Consider the following 24,741-nt stretch of genomic DNA (forward strand, 5'->3'; position numbering starts at 1 on the left):
CTGCACCCACCCCTCCTCCCACAACTCTATCCACCTGCCGCCCCCAGTGGAAGTCCAGAATTTCGGGGTCTCTGAAACTGTAAAGCATATTGTGAGTGTAAGCATGGTCAACAGTCTCTGGTGCTCTTTCTATTTCATTTCAGTTCAATCAATTCATTTCAGTTTGCTTGTTTGTATTGTGAAATTGTAATACAAAAAGGATGCATAAAACTAGGTGGGTGCATTTCCTGACATATACTGTAAGTTCCAGTGCTGTTTCAGATGACCATAGTGAGTTTTGTAGCAATCGACCACACCCCGTTGGACTTATCCATGTGTAAGCAGCTATGCCCACTTGAACCGATTTCCACAGAACTTAATATTTTGACTAATACATGTCCCACAATCGTGTGTAGCTATTTTTGTTTCATTAAATCACTTGGTTTTCAAGACAGTATACATTTGTAGCGTCTTTATTGGCCAATTTCAATAATCCCTTCAGTTGTCGTATGGGGAGTCTTTACATTTACTTCAGGTTTCATGATCATAGCACAAACTGTATTACGACCAATATCGCCATGGACTACACCCTTTTTCAAGTGTATTGGTCAATAGCGGCCATTTTTTATTCAATTGGACTGGTTTATATATCATATACTGTATGTATATTGGTCCAGTGAAGCCATGCAGTAAATCTGGTGCTGATTAGTCCTCAAACTTTATACCTTATGCAATACATTGTAAATTTGTACAGTTCCTTCAAGAGATCATGTGTACCGAGTTCTGTGGAAATAAATCTTATGGTGTGGGAGTTATTGACTTTTAAAGGTGTTAAATTTGGATCTTTCATTATAGGGCCACCTACTGACAGCTTGGGGCACCTAGTGGCCAACTTGACCATACTAGCAAAGCTCATGTCTTTATCATTTACTATCTCAAGGAAATTGCTCTCTGAAATTTCTGCCATTCATCCTCTATGGGGAATTTTTAAAATAATTGTTATTTAATAATTTAATAAATATCTCTGAAACTATTAAGAATTCTATACAAACACACTAACTGGGGCCAGGCTGTACAGTGCTTAGTTGATTTGATGCATCTAGCTCGAAATCAGTCCAAGGAGATAGTGGACAAAATTTTGGAAAAATAATAGAAGTTCACTATTAGATAACAATAGTTTGTTGCTTCGCAATCACAGTAAGAACAATCTTACTTAATCTTTCCTTCTGTCTTTCTCTCTTCCCCTCCCACTCTCTCTTGCTTGCTCTCTCATTCTTTCTCTCTCCCTTTCCTCCCTGCAGAGGTGGTGGTCACTTACCTCAGGGTTCCAGCCTCTCCATAAACACCAATCAGAACATCAGCATTAAGTCTGAGCCCATCTCTCCGCCCAGGGAGCGAATCACACCCGCCGGCTTCCTGCACCAGCAGCAGCAGGCCCCGCCCCCTCCGTCCTCCTCCTCCTCCGCCCACCCGTCTCGGCAGGAAGTGGGACGCTCGCCCGCGGACAGCCTGAGCTCGTCCTGCAGCTCGTATGATGGCAGCGACCGCGAGGATCCTCGTACCGATTTCCACTCCCCGCTCGGGCTGGGCCAGCCAGCAGGGGGCGGTACTGAGGGCCGAGACAGCCCATCTGTCAAACGCATGCGCATGGATGCCTGGGTCACATAGAACTGCCCAGGCAACCTTCTGTCACCTGTCACCTGTCACCTGTTACAAGCTAGTCCATTTGAGGAAAGGGAGGAGGTGGGGTGGGGTTTATGGGGGGCGGGAGCATCTAGATCTCATTATTATTATTATTATTATTATTGTTATTATTTAACTTTATTTCATTATGTAAGTAGCAAGAATGGCAGAGGAAGATTAAAGCCTATCTAAATTACGTATATTTCACAAATAAAAACATAACTAAGAAACGGAAAAACAAACAAAAAGTAATAGGACTGAATTATGCTTTGAAACAAATTTTATGAGGTACTCAGATACAAACTGTTCAAGTTTGGAACAGTCCAGTGTATTTTTAAAAGAAAATTCACAAATTCACCCACATGCAAAACAATATTGATTATTTAGTCACTTGTCCAGTCAGGCACTTACACTTATATTTGCTTCTTTATTCCTGTACGCACATTTCAGACAGAGGAAGTGAAGGCTTGTTCTCCGGTGGAGAGCAGAAGCTCACGATGCCCAGAAGGAGGTTTCATGGTTTAATCAGGGCCACCTCCCAACCTCTAAACCAGCCAGTGTTCTAGAATTCCATTGCTTTCAATTGCCATTAGGGATTGTTAAATCAGAATTAGAATTTTCAAGGACACTGTAATCACATATTTGTGATCTGATACCTTCAAGGGTTAAAAACACAGATTGTAAGTTGTGACATTTTTAAGAACATAAGAAATGTTCTTGAAGTAGAGTTTGAGCAGTTCTAGAAGCCTTGGCCCCTCCTGTTATCTCCTGGGTGAGATTTACAATACATTACACATTCTGAGTATAAGTCAAAATGGGTGTTTCATCTTTGCTTGAAAGAATTTTTTTTTTTTCCATCCTGGGCAAAAGAGCTGACCACAAACGTGAAGTTAATTAAAAATATACATAGATATTCAATTGAAAAAGAAAAATAGACAATGTATATTTAATATATAATTGGAGATATTAGTAAAAGTTATTATGTACTCAAAATATACCAATAATTTGTGTTTTGAAAACCAAGCAAAGTATTCGCTGCTGATATATATATTTTTTGTAATAAACATTTGACCCGTTTGAACCGTTAATTATGTCAAGGCCAAGTATCTAATATTAGATCAACAATTCCTTTTATTGGAAGCCAAAGCTGTATGTTCAATATTTTTTCTTCAAGCATAGGTTTTTATCATTTCTTTATAAAAGTTTGTTGTTTTAATTTGATTTTTACATTGTGCTTTATCACAAACAATAAAATCACTTTCAAGCAACACATTGAAACAATACCTAAAGCCATGAACAGGAGCCCTTCTCTTTATAAATTTAAATTTGAGCCAAACATTTTTTTCTGTTTTGTACATAGCAACTTTAATATATTATACTATATATATATATATATATATATATATATATATATATATATATATATATATATATATATAATGTCACCTTTGGTGTAAGTATGTATGTATTATACCTTGCACCAGATAAAAGAAACAAAGTATATTTTTGTGGATTACTGCCAAGTTTAAAAGGCAAAGTCCTTACTAAGTAGAGTATTCACTGGTCGATATGGACTATTTTGTTAAATATGCTGTACTTTCTTTAAAAAGGAATAACTATGGTTAGATTTTTCAGAGGATAGCGTCTGGGTCGTCCTCCCTTTAATGGTAGTGAATTTGTGTCCATATGAAATCATAATAGAGGTGCTGTAGGGTTAAGCTTCACTGTATATTTCTGTAAAGGAGAACTGTAACGCTTCGCAAAACACGGCGCCAGTTGGAACAGGAATTCTGTCTCTCAGCCGACAGAATTCCGCAATCCCCCGGCTGCTGACTGCACTGCCATCTTTAAAACCGGTAGGCCACACATCATTTAACGTGCACACAGACACACACGCCCATTCAGAACTGTGTATCAGATACCTCAGTCAAATGGAATTCAAAGCCAGTGGTGCACAGCTTAGTGAGTTGTTTAAGATGTGTGTGAGCCAAGAGTGCACACATGCACATTATTTCAGAAATGCTGTTGCATATGACCACAGGTCTAGGAAGTGCTGAGAGCTTTCCCAGCTTTTAAAAATGGATGGAAATAGACTTTGACAGTGGGACAGGTTGAACCCTTCAGAACAGACACAGCAGGCGGGAAAGTGTTTTGACACTGGACACCAGACGGTGGTGCCCGCAATGCTCTACGGAGTTCAGCTGCACATATTTAATATCAAACCATGCCAAGCCCACAGGGAAGAATATCGTGCCCTTAACATGTGATTCGCATTTTTGGATCATGCCTGCCCTCTCAATTCAGCTGGGCAGTCAGAGGGATCAGCAGCCCAGCAGAATAAAAGAACAGAAGCTTTTTTAAAATGTTCCAGACTTTGTTATTTCCTTGCTAGGCTGTGTGATAAGTTAACACACGGTGCTCAGCCATAACAGAAAAGAACCTCTTTCTTTGCATTTGCTGTCTGTTTCCCCATGTCTTAACCCATGCTATAGGCATCGCTTGCACCCCATTCCTGAAGCCAGTGTAGCTGGTGATTGGCTGATAAAGACCTATGCAGTCTCAGCCTCCTGTCAATGCCACAGAGAGAGAAGCTGCGAAGGTTAACGCTAGAGCCATTGCACAGCGCGCTTGCCTGCTTACGCTCACGGTTACTTACGTAGCCTCTTTTTAAAAGGCGAGCACAGTCTGTGATGAATTCTGCTTATGACTGTTATAACCCCGCTTAGCCCTTAAGTTCTGACACTTGACTCCACTAACTGACAGGACTCTGAGGAACACAAGGACAGGCGTTTGCACTGCACAGCGGAGTTAACACTAACCTCAGCCCCTTTCTGTCACTCAATGACTGTGAGATCACAGACTCACTCACTCACTCACTCACACGCACGCACGCACACACATGCACACACACATACACATACACACACACACACATACACACGCACACACTCACTCACACACACGCACACACACATACATGCAGACACACTCACACATACACACACGCACGCACGCACACACGTACACACTCACTCACACACACACTCACACGTACACACTCATGCACACACACACGCACACATACACGCACACACACACAAGCGCATGTACAGGTACGCTCGCGTTCAGGCCCGCCTGCCCCCTGTTTTTGACTGTTGGCTCAGAGCATTTACACCTGGATTGTACCAGCATGTAAATAGTCACCAGACAAGTTTTATCATTTTCTTCACCATCTGTTCATAATGAAATAGGCTAATACAAGGGCATTGTGTTTGGTACTTTGTTCCAGGTGGTTCTAAAATAAAATGCAATCACAAGTCATTTAATTTTAGTGAACAGCTAAAAAAAAGAGCAATAATAAATAATGTGATAATTAAAATGGTATTAATAAAATATTTAAAATAGTGACAGCAGTAACACAAGCAGAACAGGATAATGTCTCAATCTGGAATCAGGGACTTATTTTTCCTCCTGTTATATGTACAATTCAATAAAACAACATTGTTCCAAAGAGTTACTGGTATATTCTTGTTTCAGGACAAATCGAGCACCTCATATTAACATCTCGATAACCCTATGACCCAGATCTAGCCAATGAAATCACCCTAAGAATGAGTTACGATTCCATCCTCCACCAATCCTCCATGCTGTCCATACTAAGTGGTGTGCACACAAGAAATACATAGTGAATATGAGGAAAATGTGTAGGCTGATAGTCGCTGCTGGAGTTTCGTGCTATTTCTGAGAACTGAACAGGGATACATTTGTTTGAATGTGAAAGAAAGGGATAAATGGAAATAAACAAGAAAAATACCTTTGCAGGAAAAAAAAAAACAAACTTACTCACTTTGCTGTGCAGGAGTACACTGCATTGCGTCATGGCTTTTATAAACAGAACTATGTATTTGGTAATTGTTAGTAGTTAATAGTTTACTCGAGAAGCTGTTTGCGGTTTGGAAGCTCAAATCGTTTGGCGGCACAAGCTGGACTTTGTTGCCATGGAGACGAAACAAAGCGTTTCAGAAATCAAGAGAGAATTTTAAGTTAATCTGAGTTTTGTTTCCCTGAATGTGTTGTTTTATCTTCATTATTCAATAAATATAATAGTGAACTTTTTATTGAATGACTTAAAGAAATATGCTAGAGATTGTTGTACAAATTTGTATTCTGCATTCACAAGTAAAGATATTGGCTTTTACTGTGTGCATTGTAGGCTCTCACTTCTTATACACAAAGCAGATGAACAGATACATACAATATGCATGTTCGTGGACAGTGTTTATGCCATTGTTAGGCAAACATCATGTGGCTGTCATTTACTTTGCATATGTGCACACACCTCTAGAATGACAGGGAGTTATAGACCTTGCAAAAGCTCATACAGTCAGAAAGTTTGGTAACACTTGAACAATAATAATTCCAACATTACACTAACATTACACATTCATAAGCATAATAAAACACCTGTTATAGTCATGACAGCATATTACATACTGCAGTAGATGTCATTATACTGACATAATGCATGATCATTTTTTTAACTGTAGTTTTCAAATCTGCTTTGTTTCTGGCACACATTATGACATACAACACCTTTATATTTGGAATATGCACCAGCACTTCATTGGCTACAAGACCTAATGGGTCAAGCACATCTGGAGAGAATGGCATGTCTTGGCCCCGGAAGTGTGAACTGACACGTGCCCTGATGTGACATGATATGATCCTTGTCATGAGCTGTAATAGCACCTCATTCCCAGCCACGAGAGTGTATGTGATTACTATGGCAGAATTATGTAGGCTTCAGGGCATATAGTTTATGAAATTGTTACTGAAATTTTCAGTCCTTGCCTACAGGAATGGAAAAGTTAAGTTACACCACACTGCCACCAGAGGTCACAATGCACAAACGTGATTGCATCAGGATCTCTCACAACACACGCTAGATATGCAGATTTACATCCTGTCACATTTTGATAACCCATAAACTTGCATTTATTATTTAGCATACAGTAGTTCCTCAATCACTTACAATTTTTTGGTGCGGTTATTATTTGGGCATTACTTCAAAGAAGTTTCACTACTACTACATTGAGAAATGTGTGTGTGTGTGTGTGTGTGTGTGTGTGTGTGAAACAACTCTGAGAGGGAGAGAGAGGAAAGAGATACAGAGAGAGAGAGAGAGAGTGAGAAAGAGCGAGAGAGACGCTCCACACATCTCCTTGCTGCAGTTGAGAAACCCCCAGCGGAGGCGGTGTCTCTCCTGTGCAACTGGCATTTTTTTTGCAGACATCACACTCACCACAGCTCTCTTGCAGGTCTTGACATTCACAGACATTCACAGTTAAAGGGGAGTTGCCCTATGAATGTGCATTGCACGTGAATGTGAAGTGTGTGTGCACATCAGAGAACGGATAAACTTCTGGAACATTTATTAAAATAAATCAGCACTAGTATAGATACCTCTAGACATGCTGGGAATACTTTTCTATTCAAAATGACAAGATTAAAAAAATTATAATTAAATAAAAATAAAAAAAACACATTATACAGTGCCCCGTTGACCTGTACACAAATGTTCTGGGAATAACCTGTGATACATCATTTTAAAAAGAATATGTCAAAGATCCAGTACCATCATTCATGTGTTATTATTTTCAATTACATATTGAACAGTACAGTGCCTAATAGTTCCATTTTAGCACCCTGAAACATATCCCTGGATCTCTCTGTGGAAATGCTAGAATGGAGATATGATACCCTTATATTAAATGAAGCAAGTTTTTTACTGAACCACCTATTGTTAGATGATGCAGATGTAATTTCATAAAAGTCCAAATAGGAACTCACTGGGGTCAAGCGGAATATTATAATATTTATATTATCCTTATCTGTCTGACCGAGGAAATCACTGCCACTCTCCAACATACCTTTCTCTCTTTTGTCATAAAATTAAAAAAGTAAAAAAGAAAGATTGGTTGTAGCCCTAGCCTGGTTACTGCCATATAACTCTATCCAGGAAACCTCAAACTGCTTGGTCTTTTCAGGGCAATAACCAAATCTTTAAAAAGTTTTGAATATCTCACAGTTTTGAACCCCTCCAGTACTGTTCATTATTTATTAAGAGCTAAAAGGCTAATTTGATGTTCACCAATCAGCACTGCACTGTGTATATTCTCTCAGTGCTAACCCCAAGAAGAATGAGACCTGGAGGTATGATGATATATGTGGCTGATGATATATGTGGATGATGTCTGATTACACCATTCACCACTGCTACCTGAGTGGATTGAGACATGTCTATGATTGTGATGGTGTTCCTTCCACCATACCCCCAGTTCTAAATACAGCTGAGAAGTACCTTTCGTCCAACAGGTGTAAGGTGTACAACTGCGACTCATACAAGAGGGCAATACTTTTCCAGGCCATGAGATAGGCCTGTGGTGACATGGCATGAATAAAGTTATTGATCATGACAGTACACATTTGTGGTTGCTTTGTGCAATTTCAATGCTCTACACTGTAGAAATACCTGTGAGGTGTACATAGTTTTGATGCCAGTATTTGTTGTTTATGAAGATATTATCTGAAATGAAAACAATGTTTCATTTTTTCAGTTGAATTGGGCTTTTTTACAAAGAGAAAATCTGCTTAGATGGCTGTTATGATATGTTAAATCTGGCAGACTGAGTAAAACTTGTTTTTTTTGGCAATTAACTATGCTGGATTATACCATCAGCCAGAACAAGGGTTCCCAAGAATTTTACATCTCATGATTTCCTAAAAATCGCCTCCCTATGGCAGAAGAACCCCCGCCTCTATGAAATGGTTTCTTTTCAGACCCTACAAGCTGTACTGCACTGACTATTTAACACACTAATACATAGGAATTTATGATTTTCAGATTTTTCGAAGTTATTTCTATTGTTCTGTCATACATGAAATATGCTGATATAAAATTATATGAATGAAAAGTAGTTTTCCCATTGTAAGGACACACCTGTTTCGAAGGGCATAATCAGGCTAGTCCCCTGACCCGATTTAACTTTCCATTTTGTCATTACACCAGCAGGTGGCAGTTAACTCCCATTGCTTATAGTTTTTCTCAATGGTAAACTCACTTCGAATGAAACTGGTCCACATAATATTAGTTTATAGGTTATAGTCATGATTAAGTACATTTTGTCACAACGGAAACATTTGGACTGAACTGACAGAAATTACTCTCAAAACGATTACTCTCTTCTGCATCTATGCTAAATATCTTTGCTCATTTATTCAATTAGCAACCGATACTCATACATGCATTAAAGAGGACATGTCTAAATTGGCGTTTGCAAGAATGGAGCAAATAGGTTATGGACAGGTTCAAAGAACAGAAAGAGGAAGACGGGACCAGATGTGCCGTGGTACAGCAACTCAAAGAGGAAAACAAGGAGGCAAAACAATATTTTTTTGGATAAGGATGAAGCAGGCTTCAGCATGTCAAAAGTAAAGAGCCATGTAAGGAAGATCATTGGCTAAAGAACCACAGTAAATGTTTCAGACCAAAGGGGGCCAGCATAACCATGTGTGCAGTAATATCCAGTGAGGGCAATCATTCCCTCAACAGGACAATATACTATGAGACATCAAATTACATTCATTTATGCACTGATGTTTTGGTCTTTGGAAAAAATATTTTCGAAAGAAAGAATAAAGGCCATACTGTGGTTATGTTTAGGACTACTTGCCATTGGATTCTATAATTATTGTATCCAACATTGGAAAAATCAGATAATTGTTTCTGAAAAGAAAACACTTTCTTAAAAAAGACTTCAAGTTGAAAAAAAGAAAGCAATTTTATTTCCTGTTTGAGCACTTTGAGCATACAAAAAAGTGCTATATAAACGCAGTGGTTCATTCATTCATTCATTTTCAAAACAGTCAAGTAATCACACGTTTGGACCTACTATCGTTTATTCGTGATTTTTAAAGTTAAATAGACTAAAATTAACAAAATATTCAAGGTAGGCCCACAATTCATATATATTTGCCATCCCATATCTTGCCTTCCATTTGCATAGATTTTCTCTCCACAACAATCTAGATATTCTTCCTGGCCAGCCACCCATATGCAATGACATTTTTATTTGAATACACTTAACTAAATTGCACTTAAATTAATAATTATTTTACAAATCTTAGCTCTTGTGAGATGTAACTTGTTTCTGTAGGGTAGGCTATGCGAGCATACTGACTCACTCCAATGGTTTCACTAATATTGCTGTGCTTAGTTGAAGCGAGTAGGCTACGGTATATACTTACTGAAAAACTTTCCCGACAGCTGAAGTCTAAAACCTGCATAACCGCCGGGGAAAAAATCATTATTTGTTGTAGATTATCTTTGCAGTCTGCATTAGACAATATTTCGAAATAATTCAACTCATGACAACATATAGTCATATGTCCCTGAATTAGATGTCAAAAAAAATGAGCGAGAGGGGCTCTGGATATTTATTGTCAGTACTGCTGACAGTACTGGACGTGTAGGACCTTAACCTTTGGTCATGGCCATTTTCTCTCGCCAGGGGCACATGGCATTATGTTTTCCCTATGATTTTCATCGCCACTGTCCAATGTAAATTAAGATTAAACAAACGTTTTTTTTTAATTTTGTACATGAACTCAAATGAACCATTCAATGATTTGCGTTTTCCAAATGCGACTGTAGCCTATTTGCATACAATATTACTTTTTTATTTTATGTCGTCTCAAACCTGCTCCGCTTGAGCGCGTCCCCTTTAATCGTGTAGTCATCCCACAAGTTTACGAGGAAGTGCCGACGTTTGCAGATGCGTTGCAACTTCGATTGATTAAAACTCGACCCCTCATCTTCATTTGTCTTGGACCTAGCCGATTTGAGCATGTTACTGCCAGCGGAATACAGGTAAATCGATTACAAAAGTGTTTTTAGAAGCACACAGGTTTTTGAAACTCTTCAGGTGTAGCCTAGGCGCGGTATAGGGTACTTTAGATTTTCCAGGTGTGAAAGCTGCATACCTGTTGAATTGCAGAATAGAGTCGTAAAATCCTCGTATCCCTGCTAGTCCATCTAGAGATACACTTTTTGTCAGCCGAATTGTGGGCATATTTCATACCTTGGTTTTCTTTTGCGTTTAGGCTTCCTTATTCGGGTGATGGAAGTGACGAGTGCTTTTTCATGTTGTGTTTTTGAAGCTGCTGACGAATCCCCCCATGGCTGTGCTGCTAAAATAAACCGGTTTTCCTTAGATGTTTGGCCCAATACAATTCTTACCAGGGCTGATTCGTAATAAACCAATAGAACTCAACACACACGTATTTAACATGCGGAGTTTTACTAAACCTTTTAGTTTAGGTTACTGTTGACACACACAGACCGTTGTCTATTTTCATTTATTTTTGAGACCCTTTAGAAATTACAGTAGTAGTGTTCGCTTGCTTCTTTGTAAAACCCCGTTTTTTGCATATTTTAAAAAAAAGTTTCTGCCATCGGATTAATTTTTTGTTACAGCATCATTCGCGGTCCAATTGACCACACATGGCGCTTCCCTGCTGCACAAACCTTACTGCAATATTTTGTTACAGTGTTGCTGTAAGGTTATTGTTTCGCTTGGTTGAATAACACCGTTGTAGCAACGTTTTTATAACCCCCAATCACTAGCCTTCAATATGTGTTGTAAATTGATCACTCCCAGCTGGTAAGAAAACGTTTAAAAAGGACGCGTATGCAACCAAAAACAAGCCGGGTTGAGACATGCGGACACGCACACATCTGTAAACAAGATATTGCTTTCGTATTGGACTATGAGGAACTTTAGGTGTTGTGATATGTTGCCCGGGGCTATTAATTCCACAGTTTGATTCCCTAACCTCTTGAAGTAAAACGTATTAAGACCCCATTTGATACAAATCTAATGAAGGGTTCCAAATTATGTTTAAGTTCAACTTTTTTGTTCCCTTCTAGGAACTTCTAATTTAGTGACTATGTATACTATATAGATGGGATGATAGGAATGTGTCTTAAGACATGGTGTTTTTCTGTTGTATGGATATTCTTTGGTGAAGAAGCTAATTTGTAAAGAAGGTGGGCCTATTGCTAAGCTTGTAGGTGCTAGTTAATTTTTCCTCAAGAGACTCTCAACATGTCTGAACATTTTAATCCTTTTTTTTTTTTTTTACGTCCAGTTTTCCGAAGAGAAAGGTGTGGTTACCAGAGAACCGTGTGTATGCTTTACCACGGGAATCACTTTTAACACAGTTGTGGAAAGGACAAGCTTTTTGTTTAGCGTGTCTGTGCCATTTCTGTTGTTTATGTTAGAAAAAAATGTGTGTTCCCTTAAATATGTTTGACACTTGTGTCATCCAGTGTTTGCTGTAGACATATTGTGCAACAGACAGGTGGTCTCCTTGACCTGTGCTGTCGATGGGGTGCAGTATGGGAAAGTATGCAGAAAAGCTGTGTGTCTGCATTGAGTCACAGCTGATGAAAGAAAGGCAAACACTCGTCCCAAAATGGGTGTGTCCTCTGCGATAAAGCCAAGGCTGCAGTAGACTGCAGTGGAGGACGTGACCAGGATGCGAAGGACGAGCTCCGCCTCTTGATGCACTGGCCTTCTTCGCCCAGGATTCGTGCTGTAAGGTGTGTTTGGGGTCTTGTTGTGTGGGCAATGGGTCCCCAAAGTTGGATCCAGGAACTCTGTGGTTCTGCACAGGGGTTCTAGAGGGTTCTCCACAAAACAGAGGTATTACCTAAATATTTTTTTCAATTTTAAAGAATATGTATTTTATTGATATTTATGTATTTACATAATCACATATTTTGGACTTTCTAAAAAGGCAAATCATGGTTGATATACACATCCACTGTGATACTCTAATTGTTAAATAGTTACATTGCACAATACTGTGTATCCATGTGACTTCTATTGATCCTTTATGTAATGACATGACAGTGTTGTCATGCTTCCATGTACTAGTGCTTAAACACAGTTTAAAAGGCAGTGTCTGTTTCTGGTTTTCATACCAACTACTGGCCTTAATTAGTTAATTAGCCCTAACATTTGCGTCATTTGATATTTTAGCTACATTTCTTGATAAGCGTATGCATGACCACCAAAGACTGTTCTTGTGTCCCTGTTTGAATGATTTTACTGTGATCTAATCAACAAGTGAGCCAGTGTTAGTGTATACAGCCAATTAGCTCTTTTAGCCAGGATAATTGGTGGAAAAAACCTGCATACACATGGGCCCTCCAGGACTGGAACTGCCCACCCCTGGTTTAAAGTAATCACTGCATTGCAGCCCATCGTGAGTGGCTGGATACATTTGCCAGGTGGAGGGTCCACACCTGTAGGCTGTCCATTTTTCAGTGCCTGAGACAAAATGGTTTGGGAATCCCTGGTGTTAGAATGCTGGCCTCTCGGTTCCTCCTAATCCTGCTCCAGTCCTGACATGATTGGGTTATCATCTCTCTTGAGTGAGGACAGGGTAAAAACTGCATGAGCGTTCACAGTGAGTTATGAGTCACTTTTGCCAGTATTAACTGAGACGTATGTGGTGCTCTTTTCTGATATCTACTCTCTGTGGGAGAACAGTGGTCCATGGGCAGCTTGTGGATGGTTTAGTGACCCCTCCATTTGTATTTGGGGGTGCAAGGGAGGGGGTGGCTTCAAATCTAGCTGCGCCTGAATGCTGACTGGATCTCTATATTTTTTCATTGGATTACGGTGGTACTGCACTTGCACTGTATAATCTGTGTGCACACGTGTGTTTGTGTGTGTGAAGGAGGATAGTAGGTTGGAGGAGAAATGAAAAGGAGAGGGGGGTTGTGTAGTTTTTAATAATATCATGAAATGTAAAAAATATACTGATATGCAAAACGACATTTTGCACATCAACTGATATGCAAAACGTCATTTTGAGAAAGAGGTTTGCTCATGAGAAGATGCGATTTGTATCAATGGAAAATCCCATTGTTTCAAATGACTTCCTAGGTGCAGACCTGCCACTTTTTTGCTGTGGGTGGGACTTTATGGCCAGGAATATATATTTATAATTTTTATATGTACATTTCATTTAATTAATTAATTAATTAATTTTTTTTTTTGGGGGGGGGGGGTACCATGCCGTGCTGTGCCTGTGCCACGCTTTCTCTCAGTCCCCTGTACCTCTGTATTTGGGTGCTGTAGTAGGGATTCCTTGCCTACGGAAAGGTGGTTTCTGAACCAAAGGCATTCCGTCAATTCTCTAGCGTCCCGTCCTCATGCTGCACTGACTTGCAACACAGAGGCTTTGGATTCCGATAGTGCCTAGTAATGACATCAGCGTTAATTAAGTACAATGGTTTTCTTCTGCTGAACAGAGGTGTGATGATGACAAAGGGTGGTGAGGGCTTTTTATACCTTATACCATGCTCTGACCACATGTTGGTTATTCGAGTGCAGCCTTTCTGAATAAGAACTTCCTGGTAGACATTAATGGAGGCTAGATTTTCATTTAAATGTCCACACAGCACGCAACAGATCTATTTTTGCTATATAGTTCAGTATGTTTTCATTCTTGAATTGAAATTTATTGTGAGAATGGGTGATATTTTTAAATGCACATGCCAAGGCTTAATATTGACATTTATTTACAAAATGAAGTGTTATGTGCAATATTTAATAATTTATATAGAGAAACAGAATAATATAAATTTATAGGAATATATTGCAATATACACAAATTATTGTCACCTTTGTCTCAAGACATCTGGATATAACCTAAAGAAAGTATTTGTTTTTTAGAATGCCAATATAATTTCACTTATTGGAAAATGTATTTGCACTAGAATACATATATTAATCAGTATAATATAGTATATGTTCAATATATGGGAATATATTTTAGGGGTAATGGGTGTAGTGGTTAGGGCATCACTTTGTGCATTTTGCATGGCTGGAAAAGGAGGGGGGGGGCATCCCTTAAAAAGATCATGCAGCCAGCCAGCATTCTTGCTCCTGGTTCAGTGACATTTTTGCCAAAGAAAAAACTACTGAGCCCGTAATATTCTGGTGAGTGACACAGCGTTTTCTCCAGCTGAAGTCTATGATTCATCTGCACCCCCACAAGTGACAAGCGAATGCCTGACATTCCCCTAAAATTGTTGTGTGAAAGTGCTGTGGTCTCATTTCCAGTTTGCGAGTTCCCCGGTTTGCACCTTTAATATTTCACCCTGAGGCCAAATAAAAGTCTCAAATTAGCAATGTTGCAGTCAGCTTGGACAAGAGTTATGATTAGTGGCAGGATTTGTTAATGTGACACAGGTAATAGTTTGGAATTCATAGCTCACAGGGGGGCATATCTACCTTGACTGTGTCTCTGAGGTAACAGGAAGCCTTGTGCACCCCAATTAAAAACTCACTTGGATGCAAAGAGTGCGGACTGATCACTTCAAGAGAAAGGTCATGACCTCAGAGGGCGTTTTCCTTTCCTATGAGATCTTTCTGTAAGCCCCAACTTTTGTCTGATCCTGCACTATGAGTGTTTTGTTCCAGGTTAATCCTCTGCTCTGTTCTCAGGAAAACCTTAAACAGAGATTTTTGTTGAATTCCCTCACTGAATATCTGCCCCAGTACCAAAAGCCTCTTGATGTCTTAGTCAGTCTGAAAGGTTACAGGTTGTGTATGTCATGACTCATTTGAGCAGTTCATTCAGAAGCATTAATGTTTTACTTCAATCCGGCATTCCCTAGGTGTGTGATTATTTATGCTAATATTTCCACACCTTTTCCATTTAATTCGGCAAACCGAAAGAGTGACATGTCCCCACCCAAAGACTTTCAGTTAAGCAAATGGAGTTATATGAAATCCAGTTGTGTTGTGTTTTCCAGCCTGTTGAAGTCACAAAGTCTTCAATATATGTGCTGTAAATCATTGGCCTTATAGTGCAGGCCACCATTGTGAGAAATGAATAAACAATATCACACTCGTAAGAGGCTTACGGCCTTAATGCATTTTGAAATTGTGTTTGTTGCCATGGTGATCTGGCATACTGTGCCACGGTTTTTTGGGGCGGGGGCTACGATTCTACCCAGATAGAAGCATGGAGACCCAACCTCTCGCTCGGCCTTTCAGCTTAAAAGATTACGCCTCATAATTCCCCCCCCCCTGCGCCTCTCTCATCTCTGTCCCCTATCCCTCCATTCGTCTGTCCCTCTGTCTCCCTGTTTACCCGGCCCCAGTTCATCCCATTGCCTCCGCATATCGTGTGCGTTTCCGTGTCTAATGGGAGACGCAGTGATGTAGAGAACGCATCGTTACCCATCCCTGATGTGTCCGTGTCACGCATCGCTCTTGCGTAAGTGTCGTACGACCCAGAATATCCCTCATCTTCTCTCATCTGGTTCCTGCAGCACAGATGTTGGTGCGTTCGTTCAAATTCACAAATGGCTTTTTCATAGCAATGGTGCTTATATAATCACGTCGTTTACTTCATGTAATCGTGGGAATCAGAAAGCATGGATGGGTTTGATGTGAAATGGGCTGCTACACTGTGGGACATTATGGTAAACGACACCACCCAGCCCCCATTGTAATACATAGCAATGAATATGAACCCTGGATTTCTTGAGAGATATTGTTTTGAAAAAAAAAAAAAAAAGTTAAACAAACCTCCAGCATGTTGTGGGCACTGAGCTCTATTCAAACCCAAAATGGTCTCCCTTGGTTTGGTACTCGGCCATGCTTGGAGTGGAGCACATTCCAACTGAGGCCACTGTTGTTTTTGACAGACCTTCATGATAAGATTTTTTATGTAGTTTGACTTTGATATTGCTGAAAAGGTAGCCAATGTTTTTTTTTTTTTCCCCCCGACCCACAATGAAAAGGCACTGCCTTCTCTTCCTACAGAACCTCCTAATTTTAGCCACTTGCAGACGCAACTGCTCATAATATAGTCAAATGTCAGTCATTTGTTTTGCTTGCTTTAAAACTAACTGCTGCTGATTGTCACCTCGATATGATCTTCAAATTGACATAACCCGTGACTGATACGGTGAATGTAGGTCAACATTGTGTTTAGGAGCTGCAATTATGTTGTTTCCAGTGACTGATTGCTCCAAGGTATCCTCTGTATATGGGGCTAATTAGCCTACAGTGTGTTCTTATGCTCATGCTTATATTTGTTCATAGCACCCATCTTGGCTCATCGTTTATGTACAAACTGGAGGGAAGCCAGCACTGCCTCAAGTCTGGACTGGCAAGCTGTTACACAACTGTGTGAAGAGACGCCTCCTGATATGTGTCTGGAATTTACCTATTTATCCATGGCAGAATTTCTATCTGGGTCTACTAATGCAGCTCAACCTGAAAATATGTTGTAGTTAATGTTGTTAATGCTGTTCCTTTTATGAGTTTAAAAGCCTCAGTCAAATCTCCCTTAGTCTCCTTCTGTTAAATGTGAAGAAATGAAGTATCTTTCCTCTAAACTTTTACATCTGGAACAAATGAAGTTGACCTTCTTTGTATTTTCTCAGAGCCTCTTGGCCTGTATCTTTGTGGTGCCCAGAACTGCGGATCGTACTGTTCAGTGTGATCTGGCATAAGTGTTGTGTAACATCAATTTAAATTCACATCATAGCGTGGACAGGAAATGAATCTGATGTGCTAGGTTTTCTGGGGTCCTTCGGGTTTATTAATTCAAGCCTCACAACAAGGCCATAACCTTGGTGTAAAGAGTTGTGGAGACACTTGTATAGTTTGTATATTTTGCAGCTAGCATTATAGCTGCCTTCTGACAAATTGAAGAAAATTAACATTTATGTAGCATTACTATACTGTTTGTACACACAGCTAATGTGCACCATTTACAAAAGACTAGCTGGATATTAGCTTGACTTACAGTTTTAAGCTTATAGTGTGTCCCAGATTGTCAGTTGATTTCCTTTTCATTATTTGTTTTTCCAGTCAATTTTCATTTTCATTATATCTTTCTATTTTTAATCAAGTAAAGTATCACTGGTGGGCCACTGGCTTTCCAACTCTGCTCTGATGCTGTACCCCACTGACTCTCAAACTCTGGATGATGCGATGCTACTGGGAAAAACGGGCTGCATGGAGGTGGGAAGGCTATTGTATATGACACAGCATTACCAAATAAACTGTTGTTATTTCTGTTGAACAACAGGTACATTATAACTAAGGGTGGTGATGTGAATGTGAAGGGGCCACTTTTTAAATGAGCCCTCGAGACTGGAGCATTTCTCAATGAGGGGAGCATGACTGGCCCCAGTCCCAGAAAGAGGACATTTGACAGAAGTGTTCTTTGCATATTGGAGGGGACACTTCCCCTGTCAAAGGTGCTCCAATGCACCCATGCCTCAAGAGGTAATTAAGGAGAAAATGGCTCATTTGCTCTTTAATGCTAGAATGTTCTTTAAGTAAGCAAGTGGCATTTTGACAGTGCTTTGTGTTAACTTGTGGGAGGAATTTTCTCTGTGTTTCCAGTTTTTAACCTTTAAAATTATATATTATCTGTTTGTGCTTGGAACACGAGTTGTCATGATGGGCAGACTGCCAACAAACAAGGATTTTCTTCAGGCGCTCTCGGTTTTTATTACTTCCTTAACAAATGTTCTGGCTGCCAACAAAACAAGCATAGATCGCACTGCAGGCTGAGCAAATAATGGTCAGGTGCCTTGTTGTCTTCAGCTGCGACTGCAGGCTGACTTAGCCACTCCCCTGTCTCCTGTCTGCAGCCTGCAGCCGACCCTGTAGCCACGCCCTCCTCCACAATGCTGTGTGTATTGACCCACTGCCGCCACTGATTCAATGGCGCTGTCGCCTTGCAACTAGGAGGAGTTTGAAGGTGTGGAGTTTGCATGTTCTCCCTGTGTCCACGTGGGTATTTCTGCCAGATACTCCGGCTTCCTCCCACAGTCCAAGGATCTAGACTGTATTGACAACCGGTATTTCTGCCCACTGCATGCTGGGATCAGCTCCAGCACCTCCCGCAATGCTGACTAGTAGTAAGTGGTTAAGAAAATGGATGGATGGATTGATACCACTGATTCATTATATACTAAGTTCAGTGTCCTGGTTTCAGGAACTATGCTCTTTATCATAAGTGTGTTGATGAGGAATGAATCAGTGGGCCATTGCCAGATAACGATTCCATACAATAATGCAGGCATTTCAAAGGAGGAATTTTGAATGTTCCCTAACAACAGTTATAGCCACAATACTATCTGGATCCTGTATCATTTGTGACTGCAGTTATGGTATGTTACATGACCACGTTACATTATGTCAGTAGTAACAGCTGTGTTGTAGTTTGATCATGTAATTTATGAATAATGAGATTGCTGCAGGTGAGATCATATGTTGTATGTGACTGTATTGATGTATTAAGCAGAGACAGAAACACTGTGGGTTTTCATGACCAGGCTTGATATGGTGCTAGATATTATTTGGTTTAGAGGTAGGAAAAAGGCCAGCGTTGTTGGGCTGAATGTCTTGTTCTCGTCATTATGTTTATGTCGTGTCATGTCAATGACTATGTTACAGTCCAGATCATGAATGCAGCCAGGTTATGGGATAGATCAAAGTGTGTCTGCATGAACACCTAGGGTACAGGCTGCATTACGACTTGCTTCATTTCTTTTTTTTCCCTCTTCGCTTGCATGACTTTCACAAAGTCAAGCAATGACACTCAGGAACCGAGAGGAAGTTAAGAAACATCCAGCAGTATATATTTTCGTAAGAGTGGTGTTTAATTTACTTGAAGCCAGAACACTTTATATTCTTTTAAACATTTGTCTTAGAAGATATTATATGTAAAATAAATAGTACAAGTACTAAAATGTATTTTAACCCTGATATATATTGAAAGCTTTCTACTTCAGTAATAATAATTCTGTGTAATCGAAGTTATACTTCTCTCTTAGACCTCATTAAAAAAAATGTCAACAAATTTGCACATCCTTTTTTCAGAACTTTACGTACCCACCCTTTGCAAGCATAGTATTACTAGACTTATTTTCTATAGTGTTTTATGAGATTGGGGTACATATTGGGGGGATTTTTGATCATTCCTCTATGCAGAATTTTTAAATACAGTTCAGGCCAAAAGTATTAGTATTATTATTTTTTTTTTAAAACCTTAGGCTGAGAAGAATTAGGTATTCAGTTAATACTGTATATGCACAATTATTAAAAGGTCTGTAAAATTTCTACCTACAATAACACAAAAAGATGAGTATTACTTAAAATAATCTTAGACATGACTTTTCTCAAAATAGCGTCCTTTGGCTTTAATTACAATTAAACAAATTATTGGAAGTCTGTCCAATCATTTTGCAATGGGGGGAGGGGGAGGGTTAGCTAAAATGACAGAAATCTTATCTATCATCTTATTCTTTAGAACTACATGTTGCCTAATACCATTGTCCTGTATTGTAAGTGAAATAGGCACTAAAGCTGCAAGATATATGGCAAAGAAGAAAGCATTAAGCTTAGGTGTGCAGGCCAAGTAAACATATTTGTGGCAAGGTTATTTCCCCTGTGGAAAATTGCAAGGAAGCTTAAGATTTCCAGGTGCAGTGTTCTGTACACACACAAGTGTCCAGCTGAAGGGCAGTAATGTTAACATGAGAAGATCAGGAAGATCAAGAGGCAGTAGGCAAATATCTTGTGGTCTCGAGCAAAATAAACCATTGTAAAATGGTACCATAACTACAGGAAGAACTTGATGCAGCTGGAGAGAAACCAGTTCCCCTGACTACAGTGAAATGTAAACTATGATTTGCTGGGTTAAAAAAGATGTGCAACTGATGTGCAATCTTTTTGGTCCAGTGTTGATGGTGCTTGGCCCACTGGAGTCTTCTTGTTAACAGAACATAGCAAGGGCCTTTTCACAGATACACATTTTTTTTTTTTATAACTGAATACTTCTCTACCTAAAGTTTAAAAAAATAAAAATAACTTTGGCATGTGCTGAACTTCCACTTGTGGAGTGCTGTCTTCAAAACACATTTTCAATCGGGTTCAAGTCTGGAAACTGAGATGGCAGTCATTTTATGGTCAGTTAAGCATTTCTCAGTTTGACTTTGTGGTGTGCTTGGGATCATTGCATTGCTATATATAGTGACATAGTTTGAGTTCCCTGGTAGAGGAAAAAATGGCCTGGCATTTTCTGGAGTTCATAGCCACGTTTCCACCGCAGGAACTGTCCCCAGGAACTAGGAACCTTTTGAGGAACTCAAAAAGGAACCATGGTCTAAATTAAGTTCTTGGGACTTTATTCTACCCCCAAAAAAGTCCCTGCTCGGGGGGTAGTACTTTTGAAAAGTACAGGAACTTTTGGGGTGGGGCGCAAGCGCTGAACATTTCTGATTGGTCAAGTACTCGCAGCATTTTATTTCAACCGCCATTTTTAAAAATCTGCAGCCGCAAATAACTTGAATTCAGACATTATGTTATGCGGCGCAGTAGCCTACTTTTGGTTATAGCCTGCCAACGTCTACAGATAAGAAATTAAGATTGAGGATTATTTTGTGTGCTCTTCTGTTCTTTTCTTGCTTTAGCATTAAGTCTGTTTTATAAAATATTAAGCATTCGTGCTGGGACAGCATATTACGTACCAAAACATTCAAACGATTTAATTCGGTTGCTGAATATTTTCATCCGGATTTATTTTTGTTAGCCCGTTATAATTGACTCAAAACGCTTGACACAGTTATGTGAGGTATGCGGTAGTTCTGCGTGATTTACGTTGGGGATACAGTAAAAGCAAACTGGAAAAAATCACCTTCCGCACTTTTTTTCAGGGTAAAATAACAGGTTAATTCTAGTAGGCTAATTGTCACTTTTGCTTTTTCAAACTGCCACAATTTTACTCTGTGATTGTTCAATTCCACAAAAAGACCAGGAAGACTAGACATACGGACTCTAATTTATGGTGCATCGTTCGCATCTGGTGGGCACGCTTCAAGTATTTAGCTGCTCCGCCAGCAGTAACTTTAAAAGATGAAAGCAAATGCTATTAATTTAAATTTTCACGCAAGTCCGAGTTTTCTTTCTATTTATTCTTGTCATTTTGCGATTCTGTGGAAATGACGATGACAGCCGAATTAGCCTAATCAATTCAACAGCCAATTGTTTATGACTTGTGCATGTTTTCTGCTGTGTTGTTACCAGTTATTTGTGGAATGTCTCCACTGAACTATGATAGCCCCAGGCCTAGCAGATGCAAAGCAACCCCATAACCTCAAAGATCCCCCACCATATTTCATATTTGTAGGTATGACATTCTTTTAAATGCTAGCATCCTTCTTCACATGCCAAACCCAGCGCAGGTTTGTGTGCCCAAAAAGCTTCATTTAGGTGTCATCTGACCATAAGACTCTAGTCAAAGTTCAAATGCTGTTTGGCAAACTCTGCATGCTTGTTTTTGTTTATTGCCCTCAGTAGAATTTTTTCTGGAAATGCTTCCAAAATGACTAGAGATTATGTAAAACAGGCTGTGTCTGGCTACATGCTAACATTGCCTTTAAGATTTGGGGGTAATTTAATGATTAGAATCGAAAATGAAAAGGCTTAATTATTAATGAATGCTGGGTGCTTAATCCCACACAAAATACAGTGATGGAACAAAACGGACAGCACTCATTAAATAATTATACTTTGTAATCAATAAGTTTGTAGTGAATAAGTTTATAAAAGTAATTTAATGATTGACACGCCAGGAGAAATCCTGGTCAATGTATTCGTTCTCATATCTTAAAGGCAATGTTTGTGTGCACTCAACATTTTACATTTTTTATATGCTTCAGTCCTTGTATCTCTTTCAACTGAAATCTGATATTGTTTAACTCTACATTTGAATTTGAATTACCACAACCATTGACATCAAACGATTGAGCGCTTTCAGTCTGCGAATGACTGGGAAGGTGTATTGTTGCACATTGTGATGTCATGAGGATGAGCGCTGCAGCCAGATATTGGTCTACAATATATTAATAAACACATATAAAATTAATTTTAATACCACCATTGGCTTCAATAGAAGCAAGCATGTTTTTTTTTTATTAAATCCTCGAAACACAGTCCTGTTTTGGCACAGCATGGCTGAGTATTTGTGTGTGCATGTGTGTATAGTGATATTATCAATGTTTTTCCACTATATGTTAGAATCTATTTATTGGAATCTTGTTGTTCAGGATCAACAGCTGAGGAGATGTACTTGTACTAGTCTATTGCATGTGTTGATTTGTGCTTGGGAAATTTGTCTAATTTAAAACAAACTTATGAAAAAGAATGTTGGTGCCTGTGAACTTCTAATAACAAGGGTCTCTGTGTCATTCACCCACTGGTTGGTTGGTTGCTGGAAAAGAAAATTCATATCTGCTGTACACCTGCGTAAAAGCTTGGTCATTTCCCTACGAGACTTCAAAATGGTGACTGGAAAAAGGCTTGGTATAAGTAGAATGAAATGTTTGTGCCTTAAATTAGATGTTTAAAATAGTATTGTCATGCCAGTGTTACTACATCTTTTATAATGGGCTACAGTGAGAAATGTTGTGAGTTAAAATACCACATTAGTAGTGAGTGAGGTAGTGAGCTTCATACTTTATTGACCCTTCATTTAAACATGTGACACATGCTGCTTTAAAAAATCAATGTGTGCCAATGCTTTCTTACACAAGTGGTCATGAATGAAATTGTAATTAATGCTTAATGGTCAGGAAACTGAGCACGGAGGTTCAAATCCCAGCTAATGTTGTTGTTGTGCCCTTAAGAATCCTACTTAACCTGAATTGTTAATACCAAGCTGTATAAATGGCTTGTATGTTAAAGATATTAGCTACTGTATGTAAGTTGCCCTGGACCAGAACATCTGCTGCATATCTAAATGTAGCTAAATTGGGTAACAAAGCTTTAACTCAGTTGCTGAATGCCTGATTCTCATTTCCTTTTTGACCCTTACAGCATTCAGAGAAAGTGAGTCATTGCGGGTTTTGGGTGTTGCCCCACCCCACTCGATATGGAGCCAAAGAAATCCTCAGTTTGGGGGAACCTGCGCCAGAGGGCCAAGCCTCTGTTCCAGGGCACGCTGAGGTCCAAGAAGGGCTCAGACAAGCAGTCGATGAGGAAGAAGGGCTTTCTGCATCACAGGCTGAGCTCGTCCGTGCCCGACGTGAGGGACCCGCCCACGTCTTTGGCCACGCCCCCGGCCGAACCGGACTCGGCGCTCCCCGGCGGGAGCGGTTTGCAGGTGGGCTCCGCCCACGCGCACAGACTGAGCATGCCCTCTCCAGACGCTGCGGACAGGGTCTCCCTGGATTCCGTGGGCAGCGGCCCCTCGGACAAGTCAGCCCTCTCACGCGGGAGGCCCGAACCCGGGCCCGGGGAGCGGGACGAGGGACCGGACCCCGGCGAAATGTCGCTCCCACTGCCGTCGTGGGATATACCTACTGTGGAAATACAGGAGGACAGGAGTGAGGTCAGTGCATAAATAATGATAACTGCTGTTGTTGGTGAAAACCTGCATTCTCAAAGTGACAAGCCCAGTTCCCTTACAGCTACATTACACTGCCAGTCCTTGTGGGAAGCACGATCAGCGTTCGAGACACGTTGGTTTCTTTTAAGGGAGTTTAAGGGAATCCGACGCGTTGTTAAAACAGAGTGATTTGTTTGGTGGGTTCCTTCAAGAACGGCTTCATTAAACGGCATTGATCAATGAACAGGCACAACTCTTGCTCTTGGTAAAAAATATTTTGATTTGGTTTAATCAATTTTTATAAAAAGAATTGACATTTCAGCCATAGCATTAGGCCTGCATCAGAATGCCTCACGAATTGGCCAAACTTGGATAATTAAAATCAGTACTTCCTCAGGAACTTTGTAATAATCATTTCTGAAAATCACACACCAGAAAGTGGTGCTGTCTTTGTGACCATAATTTTCATATAAATACTCTTGTCATCACTGAGCCGATACATGTCAGAGATAGCAGTTCCCTATACTGCTATTGGTCAGATTATGTAGCCCTCGATAATTGTTAACGGCATTCTTATTC

At 39.8% G+C, this 24,741-nt stretch overlaps 2 protein-coding genes across 7 annotated transcripts in view; both read left to right on the forward strand.

Annotated features, from left to right (window-relative positions):
* Positions 1-5,175, forward strand: part of LOC135254966 (myocyte-specific enhancer factor 2A-like) — a 125,592-nt gene extending 120,417 nt beyond the window's left edge. For all 5 annotated transcript variants that reach the window (XM_064335600.1, XM_064335603.1, XM_064335604.1 and 2 more), the window contains one exon: positions 1,281-5,175. In XM_064335600.1, coding sequence (XP_064191670.1) covers positions 1,281-1,647 — 367 coding nt within the window. In that variant the 3' untranslated portion in view covers positions 1,648-5,175. The remainder of the gene's footprint in view (positions 1-1,280) is intronic.
* Positions 5,176-10,431: 5,256 nt separating this feature from the next.
* Positions 10,432-24,741, forward strand: part of LOC135254967 (multiple C2 and transmembrane domain-containing protein 2-like) — a 78,595-nt gene continuing 64,285 nt past the window's right edge. Inside the window, exons 1-3 of one of the 2 annotated variants that reach the window (XM_064335607.1) lie at positions 10,444-10,591; positions 12,167-12,325; positions 23,652-24,165. In XM_064335607.1, coding sequence (XP_064191677.1) covers positions 23,707-24,165 — 459 coding nt within the window. In that variant the 5' untranslated portion in view covers positions 10,444-10,591; positions 12,167-12,325; positions 23,652-23,706. Of the gene's footprint in view, positions 10,592-12,166; positions 12,326-23,651; positions 24,166-24,741 lie in introns of both variants that reach the window. The other variant, XM_064335606.1, reaches the window with a different exon arrangement.

The sequence above is a fragment of the Anguilla rostrata genome, chromosome 5 (genome assembly GCF_018555375.3).
Source record: "Anguilla rostrata isolate EN2019 chromosome 5, ASM1855537v3, whole genome shotgun sequence".
NCBI classification, from domain to species: Eukaryota; Metazoa; Chordata; class Actinopteri; order Anguilliformes; family Anguillidae; genus Anguilla; species Anguilla rostrata.